This window comes from Piliocolobus tephrosceles, chromosome 17 (genome assembly GCF_002776525.5).
Source record: "Piliocolobus tephrosceles isolate RC106 chromosome 17, ASM277652v3, whole genome shotgun sequence".
Taxonomy (NCBI): Eukaryota; Metazoa; Chordata; class Mammalia; order Primates; family Cercopithecidae; genus Piliocolobus; species Piliocolobus tephrosceles.
In genome coordinates this window covers 2,121,199-2,148,976 of record NC_045450.1, presented here as the reverse complement: position 1 = coordinate 2,148,976, position 27,778 = coordinate 2,121,199, and the positions used below count along the sequence as shown (strand labels likewise).

The following is a 27,778-nucleotide window of genomic DNA, read 5'->3' as shown; positions in this document are numbered from 1 at the left end:
ACTGTTTTGACAAGGAGTTTTTCCTGCCACTGTGGGCCAGCTGCCACCATCTGTGGTATTCTTGTGCGTTGCTGATCTAAAGCCGCCGTTCTCCCAAACTTTCCTGCCCAGATGAGGACCTGGGCAGCCTGAGACCTCCAAGCTGCAGTGAGGATGGCTGAGAGTCTGACCCAGCCAGGGAGGCTGTTCCGGGGACTCCAGGGTGCCTCTCCCTTCCCCCAGGCCCATGGTTGACCCAGCAAACCCACATTGAGGGCCTGGCGCAGGACCAGGGGCAGCTTGGTGTCAGAGCATAGAGCAAGCTCCGGGGAGCCAGGGGGTTGCCATGTGGGTGCCGGCAGTGGTTGCTAGTGCAAAGGCCCCACGGCCCTGACCACACAGGGACCCCAGACATTTGGGGGAGACGGGCTCAGTGCGGTGAGGCCTTGGGACCATCTGCCAAGGACTGATGGGGTGAGGGGAACCCAGCTTCGGAAGGGTCAGGTGTGACGGGCTCTGGGTCTGCAGAGACTGCAGGCACCATTCCAGCCAAGGCTGTCACAACCTGACCTCAGGTCAGCTGTCGGCCCTAGGTGAGTGGACGTTTCTGGGACTCTGGATCCAGAGACTGGACCCCCACCATTAGGGCCCCTCTGCCTGCTGGGTGAGGGGGTCTCCCCGAGCAGGGCTGGACACTCACAGGTCGGAGCCAAGGGCTCCACGGAGTGGGTCCCCGAGGCCCCCAGCTGGGTCCGGGGGCCCCCCTATTTTCATGACCTTGGTGGGGTGCCCAGGGGTGTTAGCAGACCTGCCCTCCACAGTGACAAGCCCCCGAGGCTGGCTGAGAGGGGGAGGGCAGATCACACCATGGCCCCCACCCCTGAGCACCCCTTCAGATGCCCAGGCCTCCGCCCCCAGGGTCCCAGGGGACTTCCTGACCACAGGCATCGGTCGACCTGTGGGGGCCGCTGGCCTCACTGCCCCGCACCGGCAGGCAGGACCCTCCATCACACAGAACACAGGCGGCGGGGGGCGGGGCGTCTCGCACAGGCTCTGTGGAGGGAGTTCAGACACAGGGGAAGAAGCCGACAAGCCCGATGGGAGGGCTGAGGGCCACGATTCTGTTTACATGAAGCGTCCTGAACAGGGAGACCCACAGAGGCGTGCGACGGATTCCCTGGGGCTGAGGGCTCTGTCTGGAAGATGGAAATGGGCCGGAGTGGGTGGTGGACGCACAGCCTCGGGAGTGCACTCCACACCACAAGTGACTCGCTTAACGGGCACTGGTCCGCTTCATACTGTGTGACTTGGCCCCACACGCCCTGTGACCCCGCTGCCAGGTCCCCTGGGAAGTCACAGCTGCTGTCCCTGATGGAGGATGAGGGTGCCCACTCCAGGACTCTTGCAGGCCCTTCCCGTGGTCCCAGGACGGTGCTGCAGAGCCTCTGGGCTGTGGGTCCCGTGAACAGGCTGCCCAGTCACTCCTGCTGTGGGCTCCTCCCATGCCCCCTTGCCCAGGACCTGCAGCCCCACCGCGGGGTCCCCGGGAGACCAGTGGTGCACAGCTGCCCTGGGACAAGAGGAGCCTGGAGCGGGGTGGAGGAGCCCGGGAGGAGGGGCTGTGGGATTTGGGACCCACCATGGGGAGAGCGGCCACATGGGAGGGTTCCGGGCAGGGGGCACGGAGGGCTGCTGGCTCCCCTGGCCTCCCCCTTGCAGAGGCTGGGCAGGGGCACCCCTTGGCACCAGCCTTTCCCAGGTGATGGGTCCCTCGGGTCCCAACTCCTGCCGCTGCCCGAGATGCCCGCCTCTGAGCTGTGCCACAGGGCTGAGCCCCACCAACGGCAGAGCCCCCGGGAAGCCCCCTAGGAAGGGCTGCCCAAGCCCCTGTGGCTGACAGCTCCGCGTGGTTGCTCCAGTAGACTGGCTGGCTCCTGGTGTGTCCCTCTGAGGCCCTGTCTGTCCCTCCACAGACACAGGGTGCCCTGTTTCCCCGGGAGCTGGAACACGGGCTCTCTGTTCGCACCTGGGCTGGCCGCCCCCCGGCCAGGCCGAGGGGGGGCTCCACACAGACCCGCACTGTGCCCACCGCAGCCGGCCTCCTCTGCCTGAACCACCGTGTTGTCCCCACTGGGGCCCCCCACAGTGGCTCAGCCACGGGCATCACGGCTCTGGGCATCGTGGATGGACACGGGGAAGGGGTGGGTGGCCGCCCCCCAGGCTTGGGGATAGGGGAGGGCCTCTGTCCTGCAGTGGGACCCACTTCTGACTTCTCCCGGGACCCAGCCTCACAGCGTCCTGGGTGGGGAGACGTTGCCCCAGAGCTTTGCCTCCTTCCAGCAGGGCCGGCACCCCCGCCCGTTCCCATTTAACTCCAAGTATTCCCGCACACAGCGGGCACTGGAAGGGTCGCCAGGCAAAGCACCACCTGCTCACCTCTCCACCCCCAAAGCCTGAGTCCCGCTCGGTCACCCGCTGCCCTGGCACCGGAGTGTGGGCTGAGGGCATGGCCACTGCCAAAGACAGGGTCCCGCTCGGTCACCCGCTGCCCTGGCACTGGAGGGTGGGCTGAGGGCATGGCCACTGCCAAAGAGAGGGAGGTACAAGAACTTCATTTAAGCAGTTTGTTTTCGAGCAAGCTGGCAAATGGTATAATAGGAAGAGTAGAAAAATATGTAGTAGATATGGCATAAGAATAGGAATAACAGAGAAACATGCAGTAGACACTGTCCGACGATGACGAAAGTGTGCGCGGCCGGCTGTCCTGTGATTGAGGGGCCTTGTCAAGGCCTCAGGGGCAGCGTGGTCACGGCCTGGAGGGTGGGGCTGGGCGTGTGGTGTGTCCGTCTGCACCTCACAGACACCAGTCACTGGGGGATGAAACCGGGCCCAGAACACACGTGTGCATGGGCTGTGTGTGCCTGCATGGGTGGGATGCGTGTAGGCTGTGGCGGGGGTGATGAGGGACAGGACAGAAAATGGCCCGTCCAACCCCACATCCAGGCCGGGCGTGTCCAGCTCCCCGTGGGGCAAGGGCTCGGCTGCCCCAGACGTGACGGGGACTCGGCTCTGAGGGTCAGGACCTGGCTGGGAACACACCATTGAGGGGGGAACAGAAACCAGCCCCTGGGACGCTGGGGACCCCGAGAGCTCCCTGGCTGGACCTGTGGTCAGGGCTGTAGTGGAGGAAGGTGTCAGGATGGCCATCGTCTCAACTCCTGTGGGCGGCACAGCCCCAGGCTGGGCCTCTGGGAGGAGGGTGGGACGGACGGGAGATCAGAGCCCCCTGAGAAGGCTGGCACCTGGGACAAGGGTTGGCCAGGATGTGGGGCCCCAGGCGGGCAGGGCCAGGGAGCCGCCACAGTGTGTGACAGCAGACCCCACCCAGGACCCCTGCGCTGGGGGCTGGCTCCCACCGCTCTTCTCTCCACGTCTGTCTTGGCGGTGCCGAGATTGGGCCGGGCGCAGGGAAGGGCAGACGTTGCTGAGCTGCCGAGGGGCTGAGTCTTTGCCTTTATTTCTGGTGCACGTCTAGAGGGGCTGGGGCAGAGGCCACCCACGGTCCCTGAAGTAGGGCCTCAGCTCCTCCAGGCTGAGTGGAGGGAAGTAGGCTCCGATCCTCTTCCGCACCCACCACTTGCCCTCGGCGGCGTGCCTGCCCCCAGGACGGCTGAACTTGTACCTGTAGTGCTCTCCTCGGACCCACCTGCAAGGGGGCACATGTCAGCCCAAGGCCTGCTGGGACTCCCAGCCCCTGACCCGGCTCCTCAGCCTGCTGCTGAGCTGCAGCTGCTCACAGGTCCTCACAGACAGAGCGGCTGCATGAGGAGCCCCCACCCCGAGCACAGGCAGACCCCGGGCAGGGCGACTGTTCCAGTCCGCACCCTCAGCAGGGAACAGTGCAGCCAGGGGGAAGGGCGGATGTGGGCAGCTCCGGGAAAAGAGACTCAGCAGGGCCCACACGGCAGAGCGACCGGCCCGGGGAAAACCAGGGGCTTCAAGGGTGGCACTGAGCAGGCCCAAGGAAGTACCCAAGGCCCCAGTTTGAGTCCCAAGTGCCCCCCGCCTGGGAAGGCGCAGAGAGGAACCTGCTGCTCACGGCGTGGGATCTCCACAGTCAGGCAAGCCCTGCCGTAAGGTGCCTGGGGGTTTCGGTCCACAGGGCAGCCCGAGGCTGTGAGGGAGCCAGGCTGGGACCTGTTTCCTGAGGGCACAGCCTCTGCTTCCCAGGGCTTCAGGCCCTTTCCTGCCTGAGATGTGGAGATACTGGCTGCCTCTCTCCTCGGACAGGCCCGAGTGGGAGGAAGGCCCCTCCTCCATCTCCTCTGGACCGCGGCAGCGCGCAGGTCTCTCTGCTGAGCTCTGTGTAAGGTCCTGCCTGACCATGGTGGCCGGGCCTGGTTTAGGCCACGCTGGGTCTTGGTTCCCGGCTGGCAAGCCCTCACTAGACTCTCGGAGGACTGGGCATTTTCTCCTGGGGGTGAGACGAAGCCCCTCGTGTCCAGGGCTGCTTGGCTGCCCCGGAGGAGAAGGCACCAGACGGCGTTGTGGCCATCGCCAGCTCCCGGCCTCCAGGCCCTTCCCAGTTGTGCAGCAGGAGCGGAAGCGTCTCAGCCCGCAGGCCGGCTGCTGCCTGGCTGGGATCCACAGCAGAGCTGGGCCCCAGCTGCCTGGTGAGTGTGAGGGTGCAGCCGTGACAGGGCCCTCTGATGGCCCCTGGAATGAGCCCAGGCAAGTGCTGGCGGCTTCACACGGCACCGGGGCCTGGTGCCCACTCTCTGGGGCGCTGTCATTATTCGGGGCTTCTGGTGACCTGCACACAGCTGTGCCCCCGGGGCTCCGGGTGGAGACCTTGGGCCGTGCCCCTTGGGCTGGCAGGATGAGGGCCTCTGGGCCCACCCTGCTCCTCCTGGCTTTGGGTCTGTTTGGGTCTGGGGTGTGACGGATGATGGTTCCTCTCCCCCAAGTCCGAACTGCCCCAGGAAAACCGGGAAGGCAGAGACCCTCTGGGTGGAGGGTCCCTGAGGCGCCTGATGGGAGAGAGGGATCAGCGGCTCCAAGAGGAGTGGGGTCGGGCCTTTGGAAAACCTCCCGGGCAGCTAAGACTGAGGGCGATGCTGGCAGCTGGGAGCTCCTGTCTACTCCAGGAGGGCACTGCCCATGGCCCTGGGCCTCAGGGGTCTTTTCTGGACCCCCTGGGCCCGAGGCCGCCATGGTCGCTCCTGGCTATGTGGACGGCAGCGGCCAGCATGGGGACTGAGCCAGGTGGTGCCAGGCAGAGGTCACACTGGACCCCAAGACCGACCTCTGAGCAGCTCAGCAGCAGCTGAAGGGACAGGCTGGGGTGCGGCCGTGAGGGCGTTGGGCTGTGCTGGCAGCATGGTCCCCGCACGCTCTCCTGGGCCTTGCTGGGGCAATGCAGACCCCACGCAGGCGCACCCTCTCCCAAACCCTGCCGGGAGGATGGGGGTCCCGGGAAGGCCTCTGCAGTGGGATCGCCCATCTTTCCCAAATTCCTGCTCTTGCTTCCTGCTCCTTCCCAGGACAGGGTCAAAGCCTGGGGGTCCGGGCCCTGGTCTCTGACATCAAGAGCTGGAACTGCAGTTTGGAAAGGGTTTTGGAAAGGGTCAGAAGCCTCTGTGCCAACTGGCAGGTTGGTGGGAAGGGGCCCCAGGCCCCCAGCGGCCTGAAGGGTTGCATTTCATTCCTGCAAAGTACCCGAGAAGGCCATGGCACCTCCCCCAGAAGGCTTGAGTGTTTAAAATAGGGGATCTCCCGGCCCTTTTGAACAGACCCTACTGGCAACAGCTTGGCACAGCTATAGTAGGGATCCCAGCCAGGGCCTGACACTGAGACTATAGACATGGGCCCCATCCAAGCCCGGACCCCCGTGTCCTTCCGCACCCACCCCCGCCCTTCGGCCTCCTTGTATGAGTTCAAGAACGTGGTAGGAGTGGAACGCTGTGGCATGTACCCGCAGGGCAGTCCATCCTCATTCGTGCCAACTCTCTGGTTCCGCCAGGTCGCGTGATGGAGGCTTCCTCCTTGTCGCTGACCAGCGTCTGTGGCGTGAGCACACCCGAGTTTGTGCGGTTGCTCTCCTGTGGAAGGACAGCTGAGCTTGTTGCAGTGTTTGTCTATTACAGCTGCCGTAAACCTCTGCACGGGTTTCTGCGTGAACCTGGGTTTCAACTCTCCGGTTTAAACGTCCACGGAAGCAACTGCTGAGTCCACAGCAATTTCGGGTTTCATTTTTGAGGAGCCATTTTACCCTCCCAGCAACAGCTGAGTGACCAGATTTCTCGGCATCTTTGCCAGCATGTGGGGTTGTTGCTACTTTTATTCCAGCCATTCTGATGGGTGTGCAGTGACATCACGGGACGGGTGTGAGCGACGTGTCACGGGATGGGTGTGAGCCACGTGTCACAGGATGGGTGAGCGATGTCATGGGACGGGTGTGAGCGACGTGTCACGGGACGGGTGTGCAGCGATGTGTCATGGGATGGGCGTGAGCGATGTCATGGGACAGGCGTGAGCGATGTGTCACGGGATGGGTGTGAGCGATTCACGGGACGGGTGTGAGCGATGTCACAGGACGGGTGTGAGCAATGTCACGGGATGGGTGTGAGCGACATGTCACGGGACGGGTGTGAACAGTATCACAGGATGGGTGTGAGCAACGTGTCACAGGATGGGTGTGAGCAATGTCACGGGATGGGTGTGAGTGGTGTCACAGTGGTTCTTGCTTCCCTAATGACAGGCATTTCTCCTGGGCTTATCTGCAATCTGTGGACCTTCTTTGGTGAAATGTCTCTTCCTGTCCATGCTCATTTTCTAATGGGATTATTTTACTGTTATGAAACTTCTTTACATATTCCAGATTTTAGCCTATTGTCAGATACGTGGCTTGCAAATATTTTCTGCCTGTCTGTAGCTTAAAAATTATTTTTGTCCTCTTAACAGGGTCTTTTATGGAGCAGATGCTTTTAATTTTAATTAATTACAATTTATCAATTTTTCCTTTTACAGATCATCCTTTTAGTATCAAGTATAATGACTCTGCCTGACCCTATATCCCAAAGATTTTCTTCTATTTTTCCTGAAAGTTTTTTTTTGTTTTTGTTTTCTTGTGTTGCCCAGGCTGGAGTGCAGTGGTACGATCTCGGCTCACTGCAACCTCTGCCTTTCAGCCTCCCGAGTAGCTGGGACTACAGGCATGCACCACCACACCCTGCTAATTTTTTGTATTTTTAGTAGAGACAGGGTTTTGCCATGTTGCCCAGGCTGGTCTCAAACACCTGAGCTCAAGCAATCTGCCCACCTCGGCCTCCCAAAATGCTGGGATTACAGGTGTGGGCTACCATGCCTGGCCCTGAAAGTTGATTGTCTTATGTTTTACATTGAAGTCCAGGATCTGTTTTGAGTTATTTTTGTGTAGGGTAAGACTTGGGTTGAAGGTTTTGTTTTTGTCCATGCAATTGCTTTGGTGCTTTTGTAAAAAAAATTCAGCCGGGCATGTTTGTGTGGGTCTATTTGTGGGTTCTCTGTTATGTTCCATGGATCTGCATGTCTGTCCCTCTGTTAGTACCACACTGTGTTGACTACTGTGGTTCTGTGTTGTGAAACTGCGTAGAGATTCCTTCCACTTTGTTCTCTTTCAAAATGCTTTTAGCTATTTTAGTTCCTTTACATTTCCGTAGAAAACTTGGGATGACTTGTCCTTACCCATTAACACATCTTGCTAGGGTTTTTAAACAGGAATTGCATTAAACCTGTCCATCAATCTGGAAGGAACCGTCATCTCCACTTTGTTGTGCCTTTCAACCCGCGAACGTGGCCGTCTCTCTAGGTGTGAGCTGATGTCTTTCAGCGGCATTGCCCAGTTTTCAGCAATATAAGTTCTACGCATGTTCTGTCAGGTTTATACCTAAGTATTTCACTTTTTGGAGTGGTTGTAAGTGGTTCTGCGTATTTAATTTAGGTGTCTGTGTGTTCATAGCTAGTATACAGGAATACTACTGAATCATTTATGTTGATCTCGTGTCTTCTGACTTTGCTGAACTCACTATTTTTCTTGTTTTTTGAGATGGAGTCTCGCTCTGTCACCCAGGCTGGAGTGCAGTGGCGCGATCTCAGCTCACTGCAACCTCTGCCTCCCAGGTTCAAGCAATTCTCTTGCCTCAGCCTCCCAAGTAGCTGGGATTACAGACATGTGTCACCACACCCAGCTAATTTGTACTTTTTTTTTTTTTTTTAGTAGAGACGGGGTTTCTCCATGTTAGGCTGGTCTCAAACACCCGACCTCAGGTGACTGGCCTGCCTTGGCCTTCCAAAGTGTTGGGATTACAGGTGTGAGCCACTGCACCCAGCCTCACTTAATTCTAGGTGTGTTTTTGGTGGATGCCTTGGGATTTCCTACAAGGACAACGATGTCATCTGTAAACAGGGACAGTTTCATTTCTTCCTTTGTGATCTACATGACTTTTATTTCCTTGTCCTGACGTATTGCAGTGGCCAGTGCTTCCAGCACTGTGCTGGATCCGATGGTTAGAGCAGACATCCTTTCTTGTTCCAGATCTGAATGGTGAAGGGTGATTCCTTCCACCCGAGTAGAATGCTGGCTGCAGGGCTTGTGTAGATGCTCTTTATCCAGCTGAGGAAGTTCCTCTCCTTCTCTATTTTTCCAGGTTTAAATCATAAATGGATGTTAAACTTGTCAAGTGCTTTCCCCACAGTGACAGATGTGATCATGTGAGTTATCTTCGTTAGCTGGTAACATGTGGATCACACCGGCTGATTCTTAAATAGGGAACCAACCTTCATTCCCGGAACAATCCCTACTTGGTCATGGTGTAGAATTGTTGCATATTGCCAAATTCTATTTAGTAATTTTTTCTTTTTTTTTTTTTAGAGGCAGAGTCTCACTGTTGCCCAGGCTGGAGTGCAGTGGCATGATCTCCACTCACTGCAACCTCCACCTCCGGAGTAGCTGGGATTACAGGCGTGAGCCACCAAGCTCAACTAATTTTTCTATTTTTAGCAGAGACAGGGTTTCACCATGTTGGCCGGGCTGGTCTTGAATTCCTGACCTCAGGTGATCTGCTTGCCTCAGCCTCCCAAAGGGTTCAGATTATAGGCATGAGCCACTGTGCCCAGTCTATTTAGTAATATTTTGTTAAAAAATTTTGTGTCCATACCGCTGAGGGATATTGGCTTGTAATATTATTTTCTCATATTATCTTTGTGTGGTTTTGGTATCAAAGAACCACTAGCTTCATAAAATAAATTGAGGCTGGGCACAGTGGCTCATGCTTGTGATCCCAGCACTTTGGGAGGCTGAGGTGGGAGGACTGCTTAAGCCCAGGTGTTTGGGACCAGCCAGGGCAACATGGCAAGACCCTGTCTGTACAAAAACTAAAAAAGTTAGTGAGGCGTGGTGGTGTGGGCCTGTGGTCCCAGCTACCTGAGAGGCTGAGGCGGGAGGATAATTTGAGCTCAGGAGGTCGAGGCTGCAGTGAGCCATGTTTGTGCCACTGCACTTCAGCCTGGGTGACAGAGTGAGAACCTGTCTCAAAAAAAAAAAAAAAAAAAAAAAAAACAAAAAACATAAATTGATGTTTTTCCTTCTTTTCTATTTTCTGGGAAATTAATCTTAGAATTCTCCAGTGAAACCATCTGAGCCTGGATATTTCTTTTTGGAGTTTAAAATTACAAATTCAATTTCTAGTTATAGGACTATTTAAATTATTTCATACGAAGTGAGTTGTGGTAGTTTCTGTTTTTCGAGAAATTGGTCTATTTCATCCAAGTTATAAAATTTATGTATGTAGAGATGTTTGTCGTATTCCCTTATTATCCTTTTCAGGATTGCAGGGTCTGTAGTGATGTCTCTTTTTCATTTCGAGACATAGTCTCATGGTATTGTTTGGGCTAGAGTGCAGTGGTGTAGTCTCGGCTCAAGCGATTCTCGTGTTTCAGCCTCCCAAGCAGCTGGGATTACAGACACAGGCCACCACGCCCAGCTAATTTTTTGTATTTTTAGTAGAGACGAGGTTTTACCATGTTGGCCAGGATGGTCTTGAACTCCTGAGCTCAGGTGATCCACCCGCCTTGGCCTCCCAAAGTGCAGAGATTACAGGCATGAGCCACTGTGCTCGGCTTCTTTTTTTCACCTTCGAAATTGGCAATCGTATCTTCTTCTTTTGTCATTCTTACTAGAGGGTTGCTGATTTTATTGGTCTTTTAAAAGAACCATCTCTTTGTTTCAGTAAGTTTCTATATTGTTTTCAATTTCATTTTCTGCTTTTATTTTCTTACTGCTCCTTGCTTTAAATTTTTTCCTAGTTATTCATGTAATCTTGCGCTTAGATTATTATTCTGTTTTTTTTTTTTTTTAAGAGATGGGGTCTTCCTGTGTTGCCTCATGGCAAGAGGCTGGCTTCAACGTCCTGGGTTCCAACAACCCTCCCACCTCAGCCTCCGAGTAGCTGGAACTACAGGTGCGTGCCACGGCACCCAGCTGAGGTAAGATTATTGATTTGAGATCTTCCCTCTTTTCTAACCTCTCATGTCTCTTTTCTAATGTATGTATTTGATGCTTTCTTTCTCATCACTAGTTTAACTACGTCCCAGAAAATGTGACATTATGATTCAGTTCAATGAGTGGCATATTCTGTAAACATCATTAGGTCCTGTTTGTTGATGATGGTGCTCTTTTACGTTCTTGCTGAATTTCCATCTACTTATTCTATCAGCTGTCGAGAGAAGGGTGTTGAAGCATCCAAGCGTAATTGTTGATTTGTCTGGCTCTCCTTTCAGTTCTTTTTCTTCACATATTTTGCAGATCTGTGCTTAGTGCACACACTTAGGATTGCTACGTCTATGAATCCTTTATTGCTATGAATCCTTTATTCTCATTAATATTCACATGATATTTTTTTCTATCCTTTTACTTTCAACCTGCCTATACAGTTGGTCCCTAACTTATGAGAATTCAACTGATAGGTTTTCAGCTTTACAATGGTGCGAGTGATATGCACTCAGTAGAAACCGCACTTTGAGTGCCCAGACAACTATCTTGTTTTCACTTTCATACAGTATTCAATAAATTACATAAGATATTCCACACTTTATTATAAAATAGGCCTGTTAGATGATTTTGCCCACTATAGTCTAATGTAAGTGTTCTGAGCACGTTTAAGGTAGTAGGCTAGGCTAAGCTACGATTAATGTTTGGTAGGTGTACTAAACACATTTTGACTTATATTTTCAACTTATGCTGGATTTATCAGGGCATAAGCTCATTATGCATATAGTTAAGTTACTATCTTTTTTTTTTTTTTTTTTGAGATAGGGTCTTGTTGTGTTGCCCAGGCTGCAGTGCAGTGGCATGATCTTGGCTCACTGTAGCCTCAGCCTCCCGAGTTGCTGGGATTACAGGCATGCACCACCATGCCTGGCTAATTTTTGTATTTTTAGTAGAGAGAGGGTTTTGCCATATTGGCCAGGCTGATTTTGAACTCCTGACTTCAAGTGATAAACCTGCCTCAGCTCCTAAAATGCTGACATTATAGGAGTGAGCCACTGCACCTGGCCAATCTTTATCCTTTAATTGGTTTATTTAGACCATTTAACATTTAATACAAAGTTCACTATTCTACTTCTTGTCATCTGTTCTGTTTCTGATTTGTTTTTCCCAACCTGCTTTCCTATGGGTTATGTGTTTTCAGAATTCTATTTTGATTTGTAAATAGTGTGTTCCAATGTATCTTAGTATAGGTTGTTTTTTACTGGCTGTTCTTGGCACATAACTTATAGTCTACTGATGTCATTTTACCACTTCAAGTTTAGTATAGAAACCTTACCTCTATGTCCATTTGCCCTCATCCATTTATAATTATCTTAAATACTTCCTCTACACAAACTTTGAACTACTTCGGACAGTTTTATAGCCTTTGCTTAACCATCAAACATGATTGGGAACTCAAGAGAAGGAAGGTCTATTGTGTTTACCCATGTTTTTTCTTTTCCTTTTTTTTGAGACAGAGTCTTGCTCTGTTGCTCAGGCTGGAGTGCAGTGGTGTGATCTCTGCTCACTGCAACCTCCGCCTCCCAGGTTCCAGCAATTCTTCTGCCTCAGCCTCCTGAGTAGCTGGGATTACAGGCGTGTACCACCATACTCAAATTTTTTATTTTTGTAGAGATGAAGTTTCACCATGTTGACCAGGCTGGCAATGTCTTATTATCTTTAGTTTTTAGAAATTTGACTTTGATGTGTTTAGATTTGAATTTCTTTGGGTTTTTCCTATTTAGGGTTCACTCAGTTTACTGACTCTGTAGGTTTGCCCTTTTTGCCAAAATTGGGAAGTTTTCAGTTCTTATTTCTCCAAGTACATTTTCGGCCCTAAAACTCGCTCTCTCTTCCTCCTAGGACTTTGATGACATGAATTCTGCATCTTTTGTTATAGTCTCAGTCCCACAGATCCCTGAGGCTCTTGCTGTTTTTTCCCTTCTATGTCCTCTCTCTTGTTCCCATTGGGTACTTTCTATGTTTAAATTTATTGATTCTTTCCTCTGTCCTTTCCATTCAGATGTTGAGTGTTTTATATCAGATATTTTTTCACTTCTAAACTTTTCATTTGGTTCTTTAAAAAATCTTCTCTTTGCTGAGGCTGTATTTTTATCAGTTGTGTTCATAATTGCTTACTGAATGCCTTTTCGATGGCTGCATTCACATCTCTGTGAAATCATTCTAATACCTCTCTTATGTTGGTGCTATCATCTGTCGACTGCCCTTTTTCACCAGTTCAATGTCTTCCTGGTTCCTGCTATGACAAGTGATATTTCCACTGAAAACCAAACATTTTGTGTTATTAGGAGATTTTGGATCTTATTTAAACCTTCTGGTTTAGATGACTTCTTCTGACGTCATGCTGGTAGAGAAGTGGGGTATTGCCTTGCTACAGCCAAGATGGGGGAAAACTCCGGTGGATACATTGCGGGTACTCCTTGTTGATTGCAGGTATTCCTTGTTGATTGGGGGTATTCCTTGTTGCCTGGGGGTACTCCTTGTTGACTGCAGGTATTCCTTGTTGATTGGGGATATTCCTTGTTGCTTCGGGTAGGATTGGAGTCGTGGCTATGCACTAGGCCTCCATGACACTATGGCGGGGGTGGCCTGGTCACTGCTGGGTGGTGGTGAAGGTCCTGACTTTCTGCTAGTTAGTATGTAATATCACTCTGGAGGGGAGGAGCCCCTCTACTGCCAGGGGTTGGGGGAGACCAGACTCCTCCTGTGGTCTCCACTGACACCACAGAAGCGGGGGGCGGGCGGGGGGAGAGTCCTTCCTGCCCACTTGGATGAAAATCTCAGCTTCCTATTTGGCCTCCTCTGGTAGCCCCCCAGCGAGGAGTGGTTACCCCTACAGCCGTTTGGAGGGGAGTCCAGGCTCCCTGCTCCATGCCTTGCTGGTGGGGGTGGGGCCATGGTTTTTTCTGTGGTGTTGGCTGGAGCGGTGATTATTTTCTGTAAATTTCCTGTCTTGCTAGGCTGCTCTTTTCTGGCCCTTGAGCGAGAGAGCAGATTTTTGTTGAGGTGTTTGTCTATATCTGCTGGCATTACTGGGTTTCCAGTTTCCTCACCTCCAAGTCTAGAAAGTGAGGCAGAAAGCAAGCCCAGGCAACACCGCCATTTTGGGGCTGTGGCTCCCTCCCGAGCGCCCTGCTGGTGGTCTCTCTTCTCTCACCTTTAGTCTTCCTGTTTTATATATAACGTCCAGGGATCTTGGTCGCCCTTAGTGGGAGGAACAGGGATAAGTGTCTGCTCCATCTTCCAGTTTTAAAGTCGATGACGAACTAAATGCAGGCCCACGGTTAGGCCACGGCCTGTCATGGTACCGCCTGCTCCAGCTGCCAAACACGTGTATCATGGAGACAGGGGAGAGGTGTGCTGAGTGGCAATGTTCAATATTTCAGATGTTTTGAATGTTTTCCCTAAATGTTAACTCGTTACTGGCTCATATAAAATAGTTTCTGCTTTTCACACTTGGTTTTCACAGTATCCATCCTTTTAGGTACTTTGGGACCCATGGATGGACCTGAAACTGCTCTGACATGATTCCTCTTTTCAGCACCTCCTGGCTGAGAAACAGATGATCCGACTGTGCACTCCGCCAGAAGAGGCCTCCCTCACGACCTGATGATGGCAAACCTTCCTCCGGGCCAGCTCCAGGGTCCCCAGGCACCGAGGAGGCCGCGATCTGGGGTGGGGGCGGAGGGCCTCTGAAGGCTGCTGAGATGGGGGCAGTAACAGAGAAGACCCGTACTGAGCCTGAAAGGACGAGTTCTGGGGCCAGGTCCCCAGTGAGCCAGGAGGTGAACGTCTGCCTGTCCAGGCTCCAAGGTCTCGGGCTCCCAGGGCTGCTGTTGGACACACGGCAGGCAAGTCACCTGGGGCTTCATGCTAATTCATAGGAAGGTGGCCTGTGTGAGGGCGCCAGCTAGCAGGGCAGCCGCCCCACCAGAGGCTCTGGGATGGAGACTCCCCATGAGAAGGGAACCCCATTGCCCCAGCTCCCCGTCATACCAGTGCTGGGGAAACAGCCCTGGAAGCATTGCTTGACCAGGAGCACCCTGCCTGGGCTGCCAGACTTGGGGTCCAGCTGCTCCACTGCCTCTCTGGACCTCAGTGCCCCCTCCCACCCCTACCCTCCAGCTCCTCTGCTGGGCTCTCCAGACAGCTGTGAGCAACTCCAGAGGCTGCAGCTGTCCTAGCTCCCGAGTGTTCTTGGAGGGAAAACCCACAGCTATGTTCTCCGTCAGGATTGGCGGCTGATGGCGCAGGGGAGGGGTGGGCAGTCCAGACTCGGCTCTGTTCCTACAGCCTCCAGGGGGCTGCTCAGTTCCACCCACGTGGGGCAGGGGATGCAAATGCTTGTCAGAGTGGCCACCCCAGGTCTGGCCACGTGGGTGTCTCCAATCCCCCATGCTCTGCCCCACCCTGGGCCCCACCCCACACTGGCCTCAGATCCCCTCCCGTACCCCACTGGGGCCCCATCCCTGCCTCCTGCTCCTCTTTGGGAGGCCCCAGCTCTCTCCAAAGCCTTGTCTTCTGGTCACAGTGCTCAGGGTCCTGGGTGTCTCCTCTGCACCCCAGCTCCCCTGCGTGGAGTGTGGAAAGCCATCCCTGGTGTGGGGAGGAGGGTGACCTCCCCCCATGGCTGCCACCTCTGGCTCCCGAGAATCTCACCCCACAGGGCTCCCTCCTTGGGATGTCACCAAGTCCCTGCCCAGGGTGGGCCAGGCTGCAGGGCCCACAGGAGTCCCCTGCCCGGTTCACCATGGGCCCTGGGGCTCCTGGAGTGAAGGCCCCACCTGTCCTTCTTGCCTCCCCAGGCCAGGAGCAGAGCAGGCACCTGGAGGACGCCTCAACAAAGGTGTGAACCGCGGTGCTCTGCCCGGCCAGGGACCTTGGCCGTGGTGTGCAGAGTAGCTGTCCTGGCTCCTCTCACCATGGCAGGTTTGGTTTGAGTGGGCTATGAAGCAGGGCTGGGACCAGCGTTGATGCCAAGGCTGATGGGGGGGCCCTTTTTGCTCCCAGCAGGCCCCGCCTCCTGCCTCTGCGGGAGGCAAGGGGCACTTCCTGTAAGCAAGTGGGCTGTGGGTACAGGTGGGTGGGACCCCAGAAGACACCTGGATTTGGGGGAGACCCCTGAACAGAGGAGGGCATCTTACCTGGGCGGGGGCCTGCCCGTGAAGGGGTTGTGTGCCAGCAGGGACAGGGCCTCAGTGTCGCTGGCCAGGAGCTTGCCGGCCAGGTGGAGGATCCAGTCATTGTGCTCGTAGGTCTGGGAGGAGAAGTTGGGCTGGAGATGGCTGCGCCACGCGCTGTCCAGGCACAGCCCCCCCAGATGCTTGGCCGTGCCCTCCACTCCCTCCCGCGCCAGCCTCTCTGTCCGTACGGCAGCGTGTGGTCCTGAGGCTTTCCTGGAGGTGGGTTCCCTGGGCGGTCGCACCCCAGTTCTTTGGCTGGGGTCCCCTTAAGGGGCCGCCTGCTTCGCATGCTTCTTGTAGCCCTGACCACTCACTCCCAGGCTGGCCGCTGGCCTCACTCCCCTGCCTGGGCGCCTCGGAGCCTTCCGCCCCAGCTCCCTCTGTCTGGGCCCTGCCTCCCTGAGGCTCAGTTTCTTGGTGGCCGAGATGGGACCAGGAGGACAGAAACAGCAGCTCTGTCCATGAGTGCCTCTGCTACTCCCAGCCCTGAGGATTCCTTCCTTCCTGTTTTCTGAGACAGGGTCTGGCTCTGTTCCCCAGGCTCGAGTGCAATGGCGTCATGATTTGAGGCTGCAGCGGCTGGGCTCAATCGATCCTTCGGCCTCCCACGTAGCTGAAACCACAGGTGCCGCCCTCACCTGCTGCTAATTCTGTATTCAGGGTCTCGCTATGGCACCCAGGCTGGGATTCCTGGCATGAGACCCCACCTGGCGGACCCTGGGGGACACTGGGGCTGGGCCTGGATGTCGTGTGGGCTCAGTTCTCGGCTCAGGCAGGATCCCGCCCCCCATCCCCCTCCCCCTCCCCACCAGCCCCTTCGCTGGGTGCTCTGGGAACCTGTCATCTGAGGGCAGAAGAGGGCGTGGTACAGGTGGGTCTGTGTGCCCGCCGGGGATTGTCCCCCACCTGGAAGGCCGCGAACCACATAAGCCAGTCCAGGCGGTAGTGGTACGGGGAGATGAGGCAGGGCCGTCTGCTGGGGTCGCCTGGCTTGCACTTGAACTCATAGTCCTCCCACACGGCGTCGGGGGCGCTGGCGTTGGGGCTGGCCGTGCCCTGCAGGATCACCTCCGTCCGCTCCTTGGTGATGCTGCCGGGAGACCGAGGCAGGCCAAGCCCACATCACACACTGGCTGGGCTGAGTGGGGTGCATGGGGGTTCCCCGACTGACCATCCTGGCCCAGGTGGAGGGCCTACACCCCCCACCTGCCTCCTGGTCAGGGGCTACTGCGAGGCTGGGTGAGGCTGAGGGGTACTCTTGGGGACTGGCCCCAGGGGCTCATTCGAGAGCACATTCCCTGCTCCTGAAGACCCAGCCACAGCCGGCATGTGCCCCATGCCCCTCGGCAGTTCGGGGTGGACATGAGGGGGGAAGAGGCCAAAGGGCTGGCCCCAGGGCAAGGAGAGCACCTGTGTTCAGGCAGCACTACCCGGCATTCCCACCCAGGGGTCAGGGCCTGGTCGCCTCTTCCTTACGCCCCCAGTAGGCATTCCAGGGCCGCAGCCCACCTGCTTGGTGACCTTGGGCCCTGCCCCTTTGCCTCATGGGACCAGGAAGGAGGAGGCCTGCATGTCCAGGCCCGGTAATGGGGACAGCATGGCCTGTGCCTGGGTCACGCTAGGGTGGGGCAGGGGACACTTGGGGTCATGGGGGCCCGCACTCCAACACCGCCTGAATGTGGCTGGTCAGGGCTGAGTCTCCTCACATACCCAGCTCCATACCCAGCTCCGGGAGACGGGGACCCTGGGCCCATACCGTCCGAAGGCCCCGTAAGTGTTGACAATGTGAAGAGAGTTGAAATGCGTGTTCATGACCTGTCTGGAGCTCAGCAAGTTGAGGACCACGGGCACGCTGAGCCAGGCCAGCAGGACGCCCAGCGAGACGTTGGCTGCACGCCGCACCACAGAGCCTGGCAGGGGAGTGAGATCTTCCAGATAGGGCTCCCAGCCGTCCCGTGGCCTGTCCCCGGGGAGACCCCAGCTGGTGCTCACTAAGGGTCAGCTGTCCGGGGTCCCGGGGATGGAGCAGCACCTGACGTCAGGCACCTTGTTCCTGGCATGCTACACAGTGGACAACACCCCCTACCCTGGCACCCCCAACCCACAGGGGCAGGCTGTAGGGCTGGCACCACCTGCCTTTCTTATGCCCGTGGGCACTGGGGCAGGGTCTCCCGGCTCAGCCACCTACCGAATCTGGGCTTGGGCCGAGCGCCTTGGATTTCACTCTGCATCTGCAGGACTCGGTCCTTCAGGCTGCCTGGCCGGGAGGAGAACAAGAACCCCAGGGCAGCGTCATCGAAGCACGCCAGGCTGGGCACCATGGTCAGCCAGTTCAGGAAGCTGAGGTTCCCGCTGATGATGAGGATGGCCTGTGGAGATGCCGCAGCTGAGCCTCGTGCAGGGCCCCCGGGCGGCTGGATCCTCCCTTCTTGGAGCAGGGGTCCCTGCACCCAGCTTTGCCCTTGCCATCCTGCAGCCCTGGCATCACAACTGAAACCCAGCTGTGCCTTCATGGAGGGGACAGCAGACGCCTCAGAGGTGCCTTCTTGCAGATGCTTCCAGAACGTTCCTCCCATGACTGCACATTTCTGTGCAGGTTCTGTCCCTTGCTTTAGTGATGCACAAGGCTGGGACTGGACCAGACCCTGTGCCCTCCTGGAACGCCTCACCTGCAAAGGGTGCCTGCTGGGGTCATGCCCGGGGAGGGTTAGTGTGTCCAAACAGAGGAGGCTGTGCTTGGAGAGTGGGTGCCGGGGACGCCCCTCAGCCAACAGGTGACACGGACAACAGGGGCCGTGGGGGGGCCACCAGTAACGCTTCCACTCCAAAATATGAAGTGCAAGGAAGCGAGACACAGGCACAGGCCCCTGTGCCACAGACATGAACAGCAGGAGAGGGGAGGGGCTGGGAGGGCTCCAGGGAAAGATTCAGCAGCAGCAGTGGGCAAAGCCGCGGCAGGAGGGACTCGGGGGGACCTGCTTCTGGACACCTCTGCAGGCCAGTGATCATTAGGTGACGACACTGGAGACTGAGCTGCTGTCCCTGCAGCTCCATCAGGTGATGTCACAGGTGCGCTGCCAAACCTCACCCTGGCCGTTGCCACGGAGGCGTCAGGGAGACAGCGGCGGCTTGCGTGGCCAGTCGCCCCGCATGGGTAATGGTCTGCAGCTGAGCCGGTGGACCCTGGGCGGGCAGGACCTGGGCGTGGCTCCCTGAGAGCCACTGTCGGCCAGATTTGATGCACTAAAGCCCAGCCTTTGTCCCCATAACTCAGGAGGAAGGCTGAGGGCATGGACCCCGATGTCTAATAAGGGTCTTTCAGGGGCAGCCGCATCAGTTTTATGGACGATGCTGGCATTTTATGAACTGTGCGTTCATGGCTCTCCCTGGGTTAATTTGGAAAAATACCTTTCCTGGTTCTGAGCCCCAAATTAACACTTTCTTATTCTCCACCGTCTACAATGTTACTAACCCCCTGTGCTAAAACCAGCCCCGCCTTGCCGTGGCTAGGGTTAGCCACCTCTGCCAGCAGCTTCCCTGGCGGTCCAGACCCCCATGCCCTTTGTTCTGAGTGTGACCAGAGCTGGTCTGGGGCGGGGCAGGGCGGCTGGGAGCCCCTGTACTCCCGTGACAGGGAGGGTGCAGGGCTGGGCACTGAGGTCTGATCTTTGGACCCACTCTTTGGGGTGCTCTGGAGGGAGTGCCCCAGGTGACAATGGAAGGTCCTGCCATCTATTCCTGGTGGGAAAAACTCCAGCCTTTCCGGCCCTTCTCTGTGGTCAGCCTGACTGGCAGATGGGACCAAAGCGACCTGGGGCCCAGCCTGAGCCAGGGCCCGTTCCGAGGCTCGGCCACACGAGAGCCGTCAGGAGCTTCGAGCGGCGCCCAGTCCTGAGCCCCTGCCTGTGTTTGTCAGGGTGGGCCCCGCCTGAGCGTATTTCCAAAGCCCCCTTGGGTCGTCCTGATGGGGGCTCAGTGGGGAACTCCAGACTCAGGGAACTAGGGCTCCATGGAGCACAGATCTGGGCGTGAAATCCCGTTTCTAAGAAAGCTTCAGGGCTCGGGGACTCGGGGCCCTGCTCCGTGTGGAGGCGACCCCGCCGCACAGCGTTCAGCTGCTCTGGTGCATCTCTCGCCCTCCATCTGGTCGGCTGTTTTGTTATGAAAACGCAGCTCCGTGTAGAGTGCACGGCCTGAGTGCTCCTGGGGGACCTAGTCTTCCTTGTTTTTCTTCTAGCGTCACTGAGCCATCTCCTCAGAGGGAAATCAATCTGCTCAGAGCCCATCTGTGCTCACCTCCGGCCGGCAGGGTCCTCACACGGCCGTGCAGCCCACAGATGACCCAGCCGGTGGCTGGGAGCAGGGGCGAGGCCAGAGGGGTCCCCAAGGCCGGCACAGGAAGAGGAGCTTGAGGTGATGGAATCCTGGGGCCAAGAGACGGAGCAGCAGGGGTTCCGAGGCCAGTGGCGCGTGGCCTCAAGACGGAAGAGCGGGGTTGGGTTCTCTGGATGCCTCTGGGGCCTCCCGCCTGTCAGCTGCCACGGAGAACAGGTGCGCTTGTGAGGACCCTCTGCTGAGGATGCGCCTGAGGTCACGGGGACCCTCCACCGAGGAAATGTGTTGTGTTCCCAGGTGGGCACTCTGGTGGGCATGAACCCAGGTCTCTCTTCGGTGTCACGGAGAGGAGATGAGGGCGGAAGAACATGGAGAACACGGTGGGAGGTAGAGAAAATGCTGAGGTCTGAGCATCCATGACAGCAGTGACCTAGAGCCCTGTGCCTGACACACACAGTGCATCCGGCCTTGCAAAGGAACTGGATTTCAGCACGTGCCCCGGAAGGCACAGACCCAGGGTCATGACGCTCAGGGAGGGAGGCTGGACACGAGGCCGCACATCGTCAGAGGCCAGCTGCATGGAACATCCGGGCCTGGGAATCCAGAGATGAGACTCCCAGCAGTCCGGCGGCTGGGGGAGGCCCGGCGGGGGGTGTCGGGGGTAAGGGACGTTCTGAACCAGGCGGAGGGGTGGCTGCGTCACTGTGAACACTCTGAACGCCCCCAAGTTCACTTCAAAAGCGTGAACTTTGCATTATCTGTGTTGTTTCATCACAACCACACACAGCTCAGGACCGATGAGCCCAGCTCCCTCCGGGACAGCCTCAGGACAGCCAGCCCGCGCCCGGGGCTGAGAGGGCCTCCGGGCCTCTGTCTTGAGGGAGCGTGAGGTGCAGCCACCACAGGGCAAGGAGCCCTCTGGGCGGGGTGGGGTGGGGCCGGACAGCCCCTGTGAGCAGGCACCTCAGAGGCTCCAGACCTGACCTCACCCCCGCCCCTCCCACCCTGGCGGCCCCAGGTGTGTCTCCCTGTCCCCAGTGCCCTGGTGGAGGCTGACGGCTCCCGTGGGTGCTGGCTGGGCGGCCGGGCTCTGCGGTCACTGCTCACGTGCACCTCTCCAGGCAGCAGTGGCCCCAGGGCCCCGAGGAACTCTCCGGAACAGCTGTGTAAACTGCGCGTAGGAGGAGGGAGGCTGCTCATGCCTCAGCTCCCCAACGGAAGGAACACGGGAACACACGGAACCAGGACGGGCTCCAGGGAGGCAACGCTCAGAGGTGGCCCTGGGTCTCAGGGCACTCGGCTGGCACAGGTGAAGATGTAGCCCCGGCCAGGGCACTACAATGGTAGAGGGCGCGGGTCACTCTCAGTCCCACACCACATCATCCCCCAAACACCCTCTGCCCTGTACGCCTGTGGGGGCGTGCATTCCTGGGAGTCTTCAGCCCGGCCCTCCTCCAGCTGCTGGGACCCCAGGACCACATGGCTGAAGACGGCTCAGGAGTCGCCCGTGTGTGCGGCCCCACCCAGGTTAGGAATCCTGGAACAGACCACTCCATTCAGGCTGGACACCCCTCCCTGGGTGGCAGTAGGACCCAGGGCTGGCACAGTCAGCCCTGGTCCCACGCCTGTGCTCAGCACAACCGTCCTTGTGCCCTGTGTGGGAAGCACATGTGCCCGGAGCTCCGTCTGTGGCCCTTCTGAGGCTGAGTGGAGAAATAAACCGGGGCACATGTGGACCACGGGGGTCTCAGTGCCAAAGAGAAACGGGCGGTGGAGGCTCCAGGAGGCGCGGGGAGCCCCACGTGCAGACGCGGAGGAAAGGGAGCCAGTGCGCGGAGGGCGCACGATGCTTCCCACTCCACAACGTCCAGGAGAGGCAGCACCGTGGAAACGGAGGGCCGGCGGGGCACAGAGGACTTCCAGGGCCACAAGCGAGTGCGTGAAGCTGTGATGGGGACACACACTGTCCTCCATCGTTGGTTTGTCTGGTTTGTCGGAGCTCACAGAGTGAGCAACACTGCACGTGACTCTCCTGTCAGCTGGGGACTCTAGTGGCAACAATCTATCAGTCCTGCCTATCAATTACACAATGTCCCGGCCAATGCAAGGTGCTGAGCGCAGGCAAACTGTTTGGGATGGGGATAAGGGAGCCTCTGTAGTCTCTGCACAGTTTTTCTGAAAACCTAAAACTGTTCTAAAATCTGTCTCCTAATTAATAAAACAGAGCTGAAACACCGGAGGATGCAGGTGGCTTGGGGTGCGCAGAGGCGGGCTGAGGACCTCAGCGGCTCATGGTGGCAAAGATGCTGCCCAAACTGAGACCTCCAGTAAGTTAACCCGGCTGATAACCACGGAGGAAACGGAGGGTCTTCCTTATCCATTAGAGGAGGGAAAGTAACAGGAAAAAATGCAAAAGAAAGATACAAAGAACAAAGAGAAAAACACAAAGATGTGGAAATACGTCCAAATACGTCAGCTGAGATGTATGGCCCTTTACTTCACAGAGACAGACGGCCAGGCTGACCCTAAGCATGACCTTGCTCCCGCTGTCTCAGGAGCTGCATCGGTGAGGACACAGGCCTTGAGGCCGGGCGCACACCTGCAGTCACGGCACTTCAGGAGGTCAGGCAGGAGGAGTGCTTGAGCCCTGGAGTTCAAAACCAGACTGGGCAACATAGTGAGATCCCCATCTCTACAAAAAATTAAAAATGGCTGGGCGTGGTGGCACCTGTAGTCCTGGCTACTTGAGAGGCTATAAAACTCAGATAATATTATGACTTTTTTTTTTTGCCAAGATTTGAAAACAGATGAAATGAACAAATTCCCAGGAAAATGGTCACCACAAAAACTGCCTCAAGAAGGAATTGAAACCCCGCCTGTCCTGTGGCCCCCAAGGGTGATCAGTCACAGAGACCCTGGTGGCACAGGTGGCCTCACGCAGGAGCACTGCCAGGTGTGAGGGACGGTCACCTTTGCTTTCCAGACTCCCGCACAGGAAGAGGCTCAGATGTGCTGGGAATGTGAACTCGCTTCAGCACCTGCAGCATGAACGTGACCTGCCACGTTACAGATGGAAGACCAAGCATCTCATGACTGATGGAGAGACACTTACTACAACTCCGCATCCATTCGTGGCTAATAACCACAACGGAGAAGTGAATAAAAGCAGCCACGAAAACAATCCACAGCTGGCATCGTGACAGACAGTGCGCAGCGCGGGGGCCCTCCCTGCTGTGGGACCCCAGACCCAGACGGCACTCAACCCCACCCAGCAGGGGAGAAAGGGATGGACGCAGAACCGGCAGAACCCCCAGATCGCCCACGGGACGCGTCTGCGAGGGGCCCGCGGACAGACAGGGTAGTACCAGTGCAGAGGCCGCCCGAGTCCCACACTTAGCAACCAAGACGAGAGAGTGTGAGTTAAAAGGGCACCATTTGCAACATCAACAAAAGCAGTCACCTTGGAGCTGCTGCCCCTGCGCGGGGCATGGCCACACGGAATCGACTGACGCTACTCCAGGAGCCAACAGACACGCGAGGGGCACGGCCACACGGAATCGACTGAAGCTATTCCAAGAGCCTGCAGACACATGTGGGGTACGGCTACATGGAACCAACTGAAATTATTCCAGGAGCCCTGAGCAGCTGCAGAGAGAAACGTGCGGTCCTGGACGGGGGACCATCTGTGAGCAAGTCCGTTCTTCCCACTTAGATTCACAGCGACATCGATGCCCGCCAGAGAAATCACCCCATGGGCCCCGGCGCCTGCCTCCAAGCAGCTAACGTGGAAAAGCCCGAGGGATCAGGAGCTGCTCAGGGCCTCTGCGACCACAGCCAGGGTCCTTGCTGAGGGGAGGGGCCAAGAATGGCACAGCCACCCTGGGACACGTGCAGCTTCCAGTAAAGTGAATCACAGGCCTACTCACGGTACAGCAGTGCCCTTGAAAACACGTCCAAGGGATGACGAGATTGCGTGTGTGCACGGCAGGCTGTGGTGAAAACCAGAAACCACCACGAGTGCACAGACAGGACAGACGGACCGACCGCAGGACGCACACCATGAAACAGGGCCCGGCCAACAACCGTGGGCGCCCCCACGTGCACCAACATGGCGTGGCACCCGCGCCTGCTGATGGGGCTTTGCCCCTAGAGGCTGTGGTGCTCTGGCAGGGGCGGGCAGGGCGGGGGAAGCGGCATGGGGCACCCAGGTCCATCTATTTTCCAGAGCATGTGGAATGCCACCCCAGGACCGGTGCACTGCCCTCGATGTATGTTACACTCCATCGAAACAATCGAGAGAGACAGAACCACCTTTAAAATCCCCACCACATTTTCCTTGGGAATTGACAATCGGAATGTAGCATTTACAGGGAAAAGCAAATGCCCGAGACTGGCCCAGCCCCGCCGGAGGCGGCGTGGGGGTGCCCTGCCCTTCGAGGCGCCCTCAATGCAGGGGGCTTGTGGGGCAGGGATGGCAGTGAACATGGGCAGGACGGGGGGTTCAGGGGTGCCTGGAGTTCCGGGGGCAAGGGGTGGCAGTCCCTCACCCACATGGAGACAAATGACCCTGGCCTCTCTCAGACCCTGGTTCCTGGTGGACTGACACGAACACGTGAAAGGAAACCTCTAGAATGCAAGAATCGTAGGAGGGGATCCCAGGAATGTGGGGGTGTCCACACAGGGCCTTGGCGTGCCTGACCCTGTCCCACTGCCAAGCCCAGGACACGGCTGGGCCTCTCGCAGCTGCAGGAAACGCTCTTGGGAGGAGCCAGTCCTTGGAGGACGCCTGGGAAGGAGACCCTCAGCCTCCAGCCCGCGACAGGGCCGCAGTGGGGCCCTGCAGGGGATGAGAAGGAGCTGGTGAGGCCCTGACACCAACAAAGGCTGGAGAGGACAGGCTGTCCCCAAGAAAGGGGGCCTGTAATGCCCCAGGGGCCTCCCAGACAGCAGGGCAGCCAGAAATAGGGCGATGGACCAGCGTCTGTGGACACGGGGGCCGGACGGGCGGCGCGGGCTCACCTGGAACAGGATCTGCAGTACCCCGTGGATGATGCAGGCCCGCCGGCCGAGGAAGAGGAAGAAGGGCACCAGGAGCTCGATGAAGTGGTTGCTGAGTGTCTCGAAGCGGTGGAACCACCAGGGTGAGTGGTGTAGGTAGTACGCCACGGGGTTGGGCACCGGCTGGGTCTGCAGGGACAGGAGGGGCTGTGAGGTGCCTGGCCGATCTCGGGGGGTGGGGCTAGGGACAGGCATGTGGGTCCCTGGCCCCGACCCCGGCCCCTACTGCACACAGGATCCCCCCAGCTTGCCTGACCCTGCACACACGGAGCCCACCTGCCAGCCTGAGAGCCAAGGGACACTGAGGGGGAAGCAAGTTTTTAAAGCAAAAGCAAAGTGTTTATTTTTGTCTTAAAATCTTTACCATCTAAAAGCCAAGAATACACACCCTAACTGAAGGAGAGACACCACCTGTAAACCGTCCGTGCTGAACTCGAGAACACAGGCGGTCAGAGAACGTGCTGCCTGCTGCCCATACAACCCCCAAGCGCTGGGGTCCTCAGGCGGCCCCTCAGGCTCAGGATGCCCTCTCCCTGGGGATGGGCACGTGGGTGGGGACGTGCCGGTTGGGGACCAGCAGGAATGGGGGCCTGGGCCCCGAGCCCAGCTCAAGGCTCTAAGCACAAAACCTGGCTGTGGGGACCTTGAAGCCTCCCAGGCCAAGGCACAGAGGAGTCCCCACATCTAGGGTCCCACTCAGCAGCCCTGTCAGGAGGAAGAGCGGGAACTTGTTCTGCACCATAACTGAAAACTATCAAGGCCAGGCCTGTGTGATCCCAGCACTTTGGGAGGCCAAGGCAGGCAGGTCACTTAAGCCCAAGAGTTTGAGGCCAGCCTGGACAACACATCAAGACCCCATTTCTATAAAAATAAAAAACTAGCTGGGCATGGTGGTGCATGCCCGTAGCCCCAGCCACCTAGGAGGTTGAGGCAGAAGGATCGCTAGAACCCAGGAGATGGAGGCTGCCGTGAGCTACGACTGTGCCACGGCACTCAGCCTAGGCGACAGAACAAGACCTTGTATCTGTCAATCGATCCATCAATCAAATCAGGGCGGTTGTGCAGACTTGTCTAGAGTGAGAATGCCCGAATGGCAAACAAGGCCCAGGCCCCCACACGCTGTTTCCTGGAAACCCCTGACGATGGGACCTGGAGTGGCACTGCCAGGGCCATGTGAGTCGGTGAGCCCAGGGTGGTGGTGGGAAAAGTGCCCGTGATGGACGATGCTGCACGCTCTGCCTGGCTTTGCAGAGGGGCCTGCTCACATGCTGCTCAGAGCTGAAGGCCTTGCTAGCACAGCCCGCGGGAGCCATGGGGTCCGGCACAGCCACAGAAACCCCACTCGGGACAACCATGAACAAGCCCTGCAGAGAGGGACGCAGCCCCCGGACGCTTCAGAGTCCGCACCCAGGTCTGGGGACTCCTGGGGTCCAGGGAGGCTGCGTGGAGGTCGGGGCCTCGGGTGGCAGAAAGCGCACGTAGGGGCTGTGCTGGGCAGCACTCGCTCCGGGGTAGGGGTGTGGGATGTGCAGGAGAGGCGGCCACGTGCACACCCAAGATGGGGTGTCCAGGCACAAGGCTCCAGTGTGCCCCGAGAGCCATGGGCTGGGGAGGGTCCTGAGGCCTCTGCTCATTTGCTTACAGGGCAAAGAGTTATTTTTGTTTACACTGAGGCTGGGAGAAAACATGACCTGAAACTCGGCTGTGAGCCGTGAGGTGGGTGTGGCAGCGTCACACTGCACAGCAAGGCCAGGAGCTCCCGTGCGGCCGGGACACTCAGCCCGCGACCAGGGGAATGGTGGGTCAGGGCATGGTGGGGCTGCTGGCCCAGACCTCAGGGAACAGCCTGCAAACTTCTCCTAAAAGACAATTTTAAATAAGAAAAACAGACACCTGTTCAGGGACTTAGAAGGCAGCAGATCTTGGGGCAGAACGAGTGTTGTCTGTTGGGACCCACCCCCCAGTGCTCACAGTGAAAAGCCAGAGAAGAACCAGAACGCCTGGGCTGCCACTTCCCTTGTAGGCTGCTGCTCACTGTGTGTTTGGGGTTGCGGCGAGACCCACGCAGGAGGCGGCAGGCTTGGCCAGGTGCTGGGAACAAGCATCTCCAGGGCTAGGCCCACACCCGAAGTCCCCGCTCTTGGTCTGGCTTTTGGGGTGGGGGACGTGAACCTCTTCTTCCCTCCTGCACGCTGGGGCTGCTGACGTGTGGGAGGGGAGAGGAGGCTGCTTATGCTTATCAGGTGAGGGTCCTGGGATGAAGAAGGCAGGTCCCATGTGTTCCAGGAACAAGCCAATCACAAAGGTCCCTGTGGGAAGCGGCCCTTGGATGTTTGCATCCCAAAGTGGTGACTGCCACTGGCTGAGAACCTCACCTGGGAGGGGGCCATGGCAGGGGCACAGTGCCATGCCTTTGTGGACATGCAACCCCTCTTCCCATCACGGCAATTGCAGATGCAGGAAAACGACAGTAAGTAACAAAGACGGTGACAAATGTGACAGAAACGGGGCTGATGGGACCCAACACTGTGTTAAAACGAGAAGAGCCTCAGGCCCAGCTATGGTGGCTGCTGCCCTCCTGAGCGGGTTTCGCCTCCCCAGCTGACCTTGGCCCCTCCTGAGCGGGGTTCGCCTC

The 27,778-nt window shown here is 57.2% G+C and overlaps 2 protein-coding genes across 4 annotated transcripts in view; both read right to left on the bottom strand.

Moving 5' to 3' along the window:
* Window positions 1–2,615: 2,615 nt before the first annotated feature.
* Window positions 2,616–27,778, bottom strand: part of LMF1 (lipase maturation factor 1) — a 100,461-nt gene continuing 75,298 nt past the window's right edge. Inside the window, exons 6-11 of one of the 3 annotated variants that reach the window (XM_023189139.1) lie at window positions 25,105–25,272; window positions 17,939–18,119; window positions 17,507–17,660; window positions 16,657–16,840; window positions 15,712–15,824; window positions 2,616–3,685 (exon numbers count right to left, since the gene is read on the bottom strand). In XM_023189139.1, the coding sequence (XP_023044907.1) occupies window positions 3,511–3,685; window positions 15,712–15,824; window positions 16,657–16,840; window positions 17,507–17,660; window positions 17,939–18,119; window positions 25,105–25,272 (975 nt within the window). In that variant the 3' untranslated portion in view covers window positions 2,616–3,510. Of the gene's footprint in view, window positions 6,081–15,711; window positions 15,825–16,656; window positions 16,841–17,460; window positions 17,661–17,938; window positions 18,120–25,104; window positions 25,273–27,778 lie in introns of all 3 variants that reach the window. The other 2 variants (XR_002725681.1, XM_023189140.1) reach the window with 2 other exon arrangements.
* LOC111524068 (collagen alpha-1(I) chain-like) lies at window positions 3,479–5,231 on the bottom strand. Its single transcript, XM_023189141.1, has one exon. It carries the CDS (start codon window positions 5,191–5,193, stop codon window positions 4,075–4,077), a length of 1,119 nt encoding a protein of 372 aa, XP_023044909.1. The 5' UTR covers window positions 5,194–5,231; the 3' UTR covers window positions 3,479–4,074.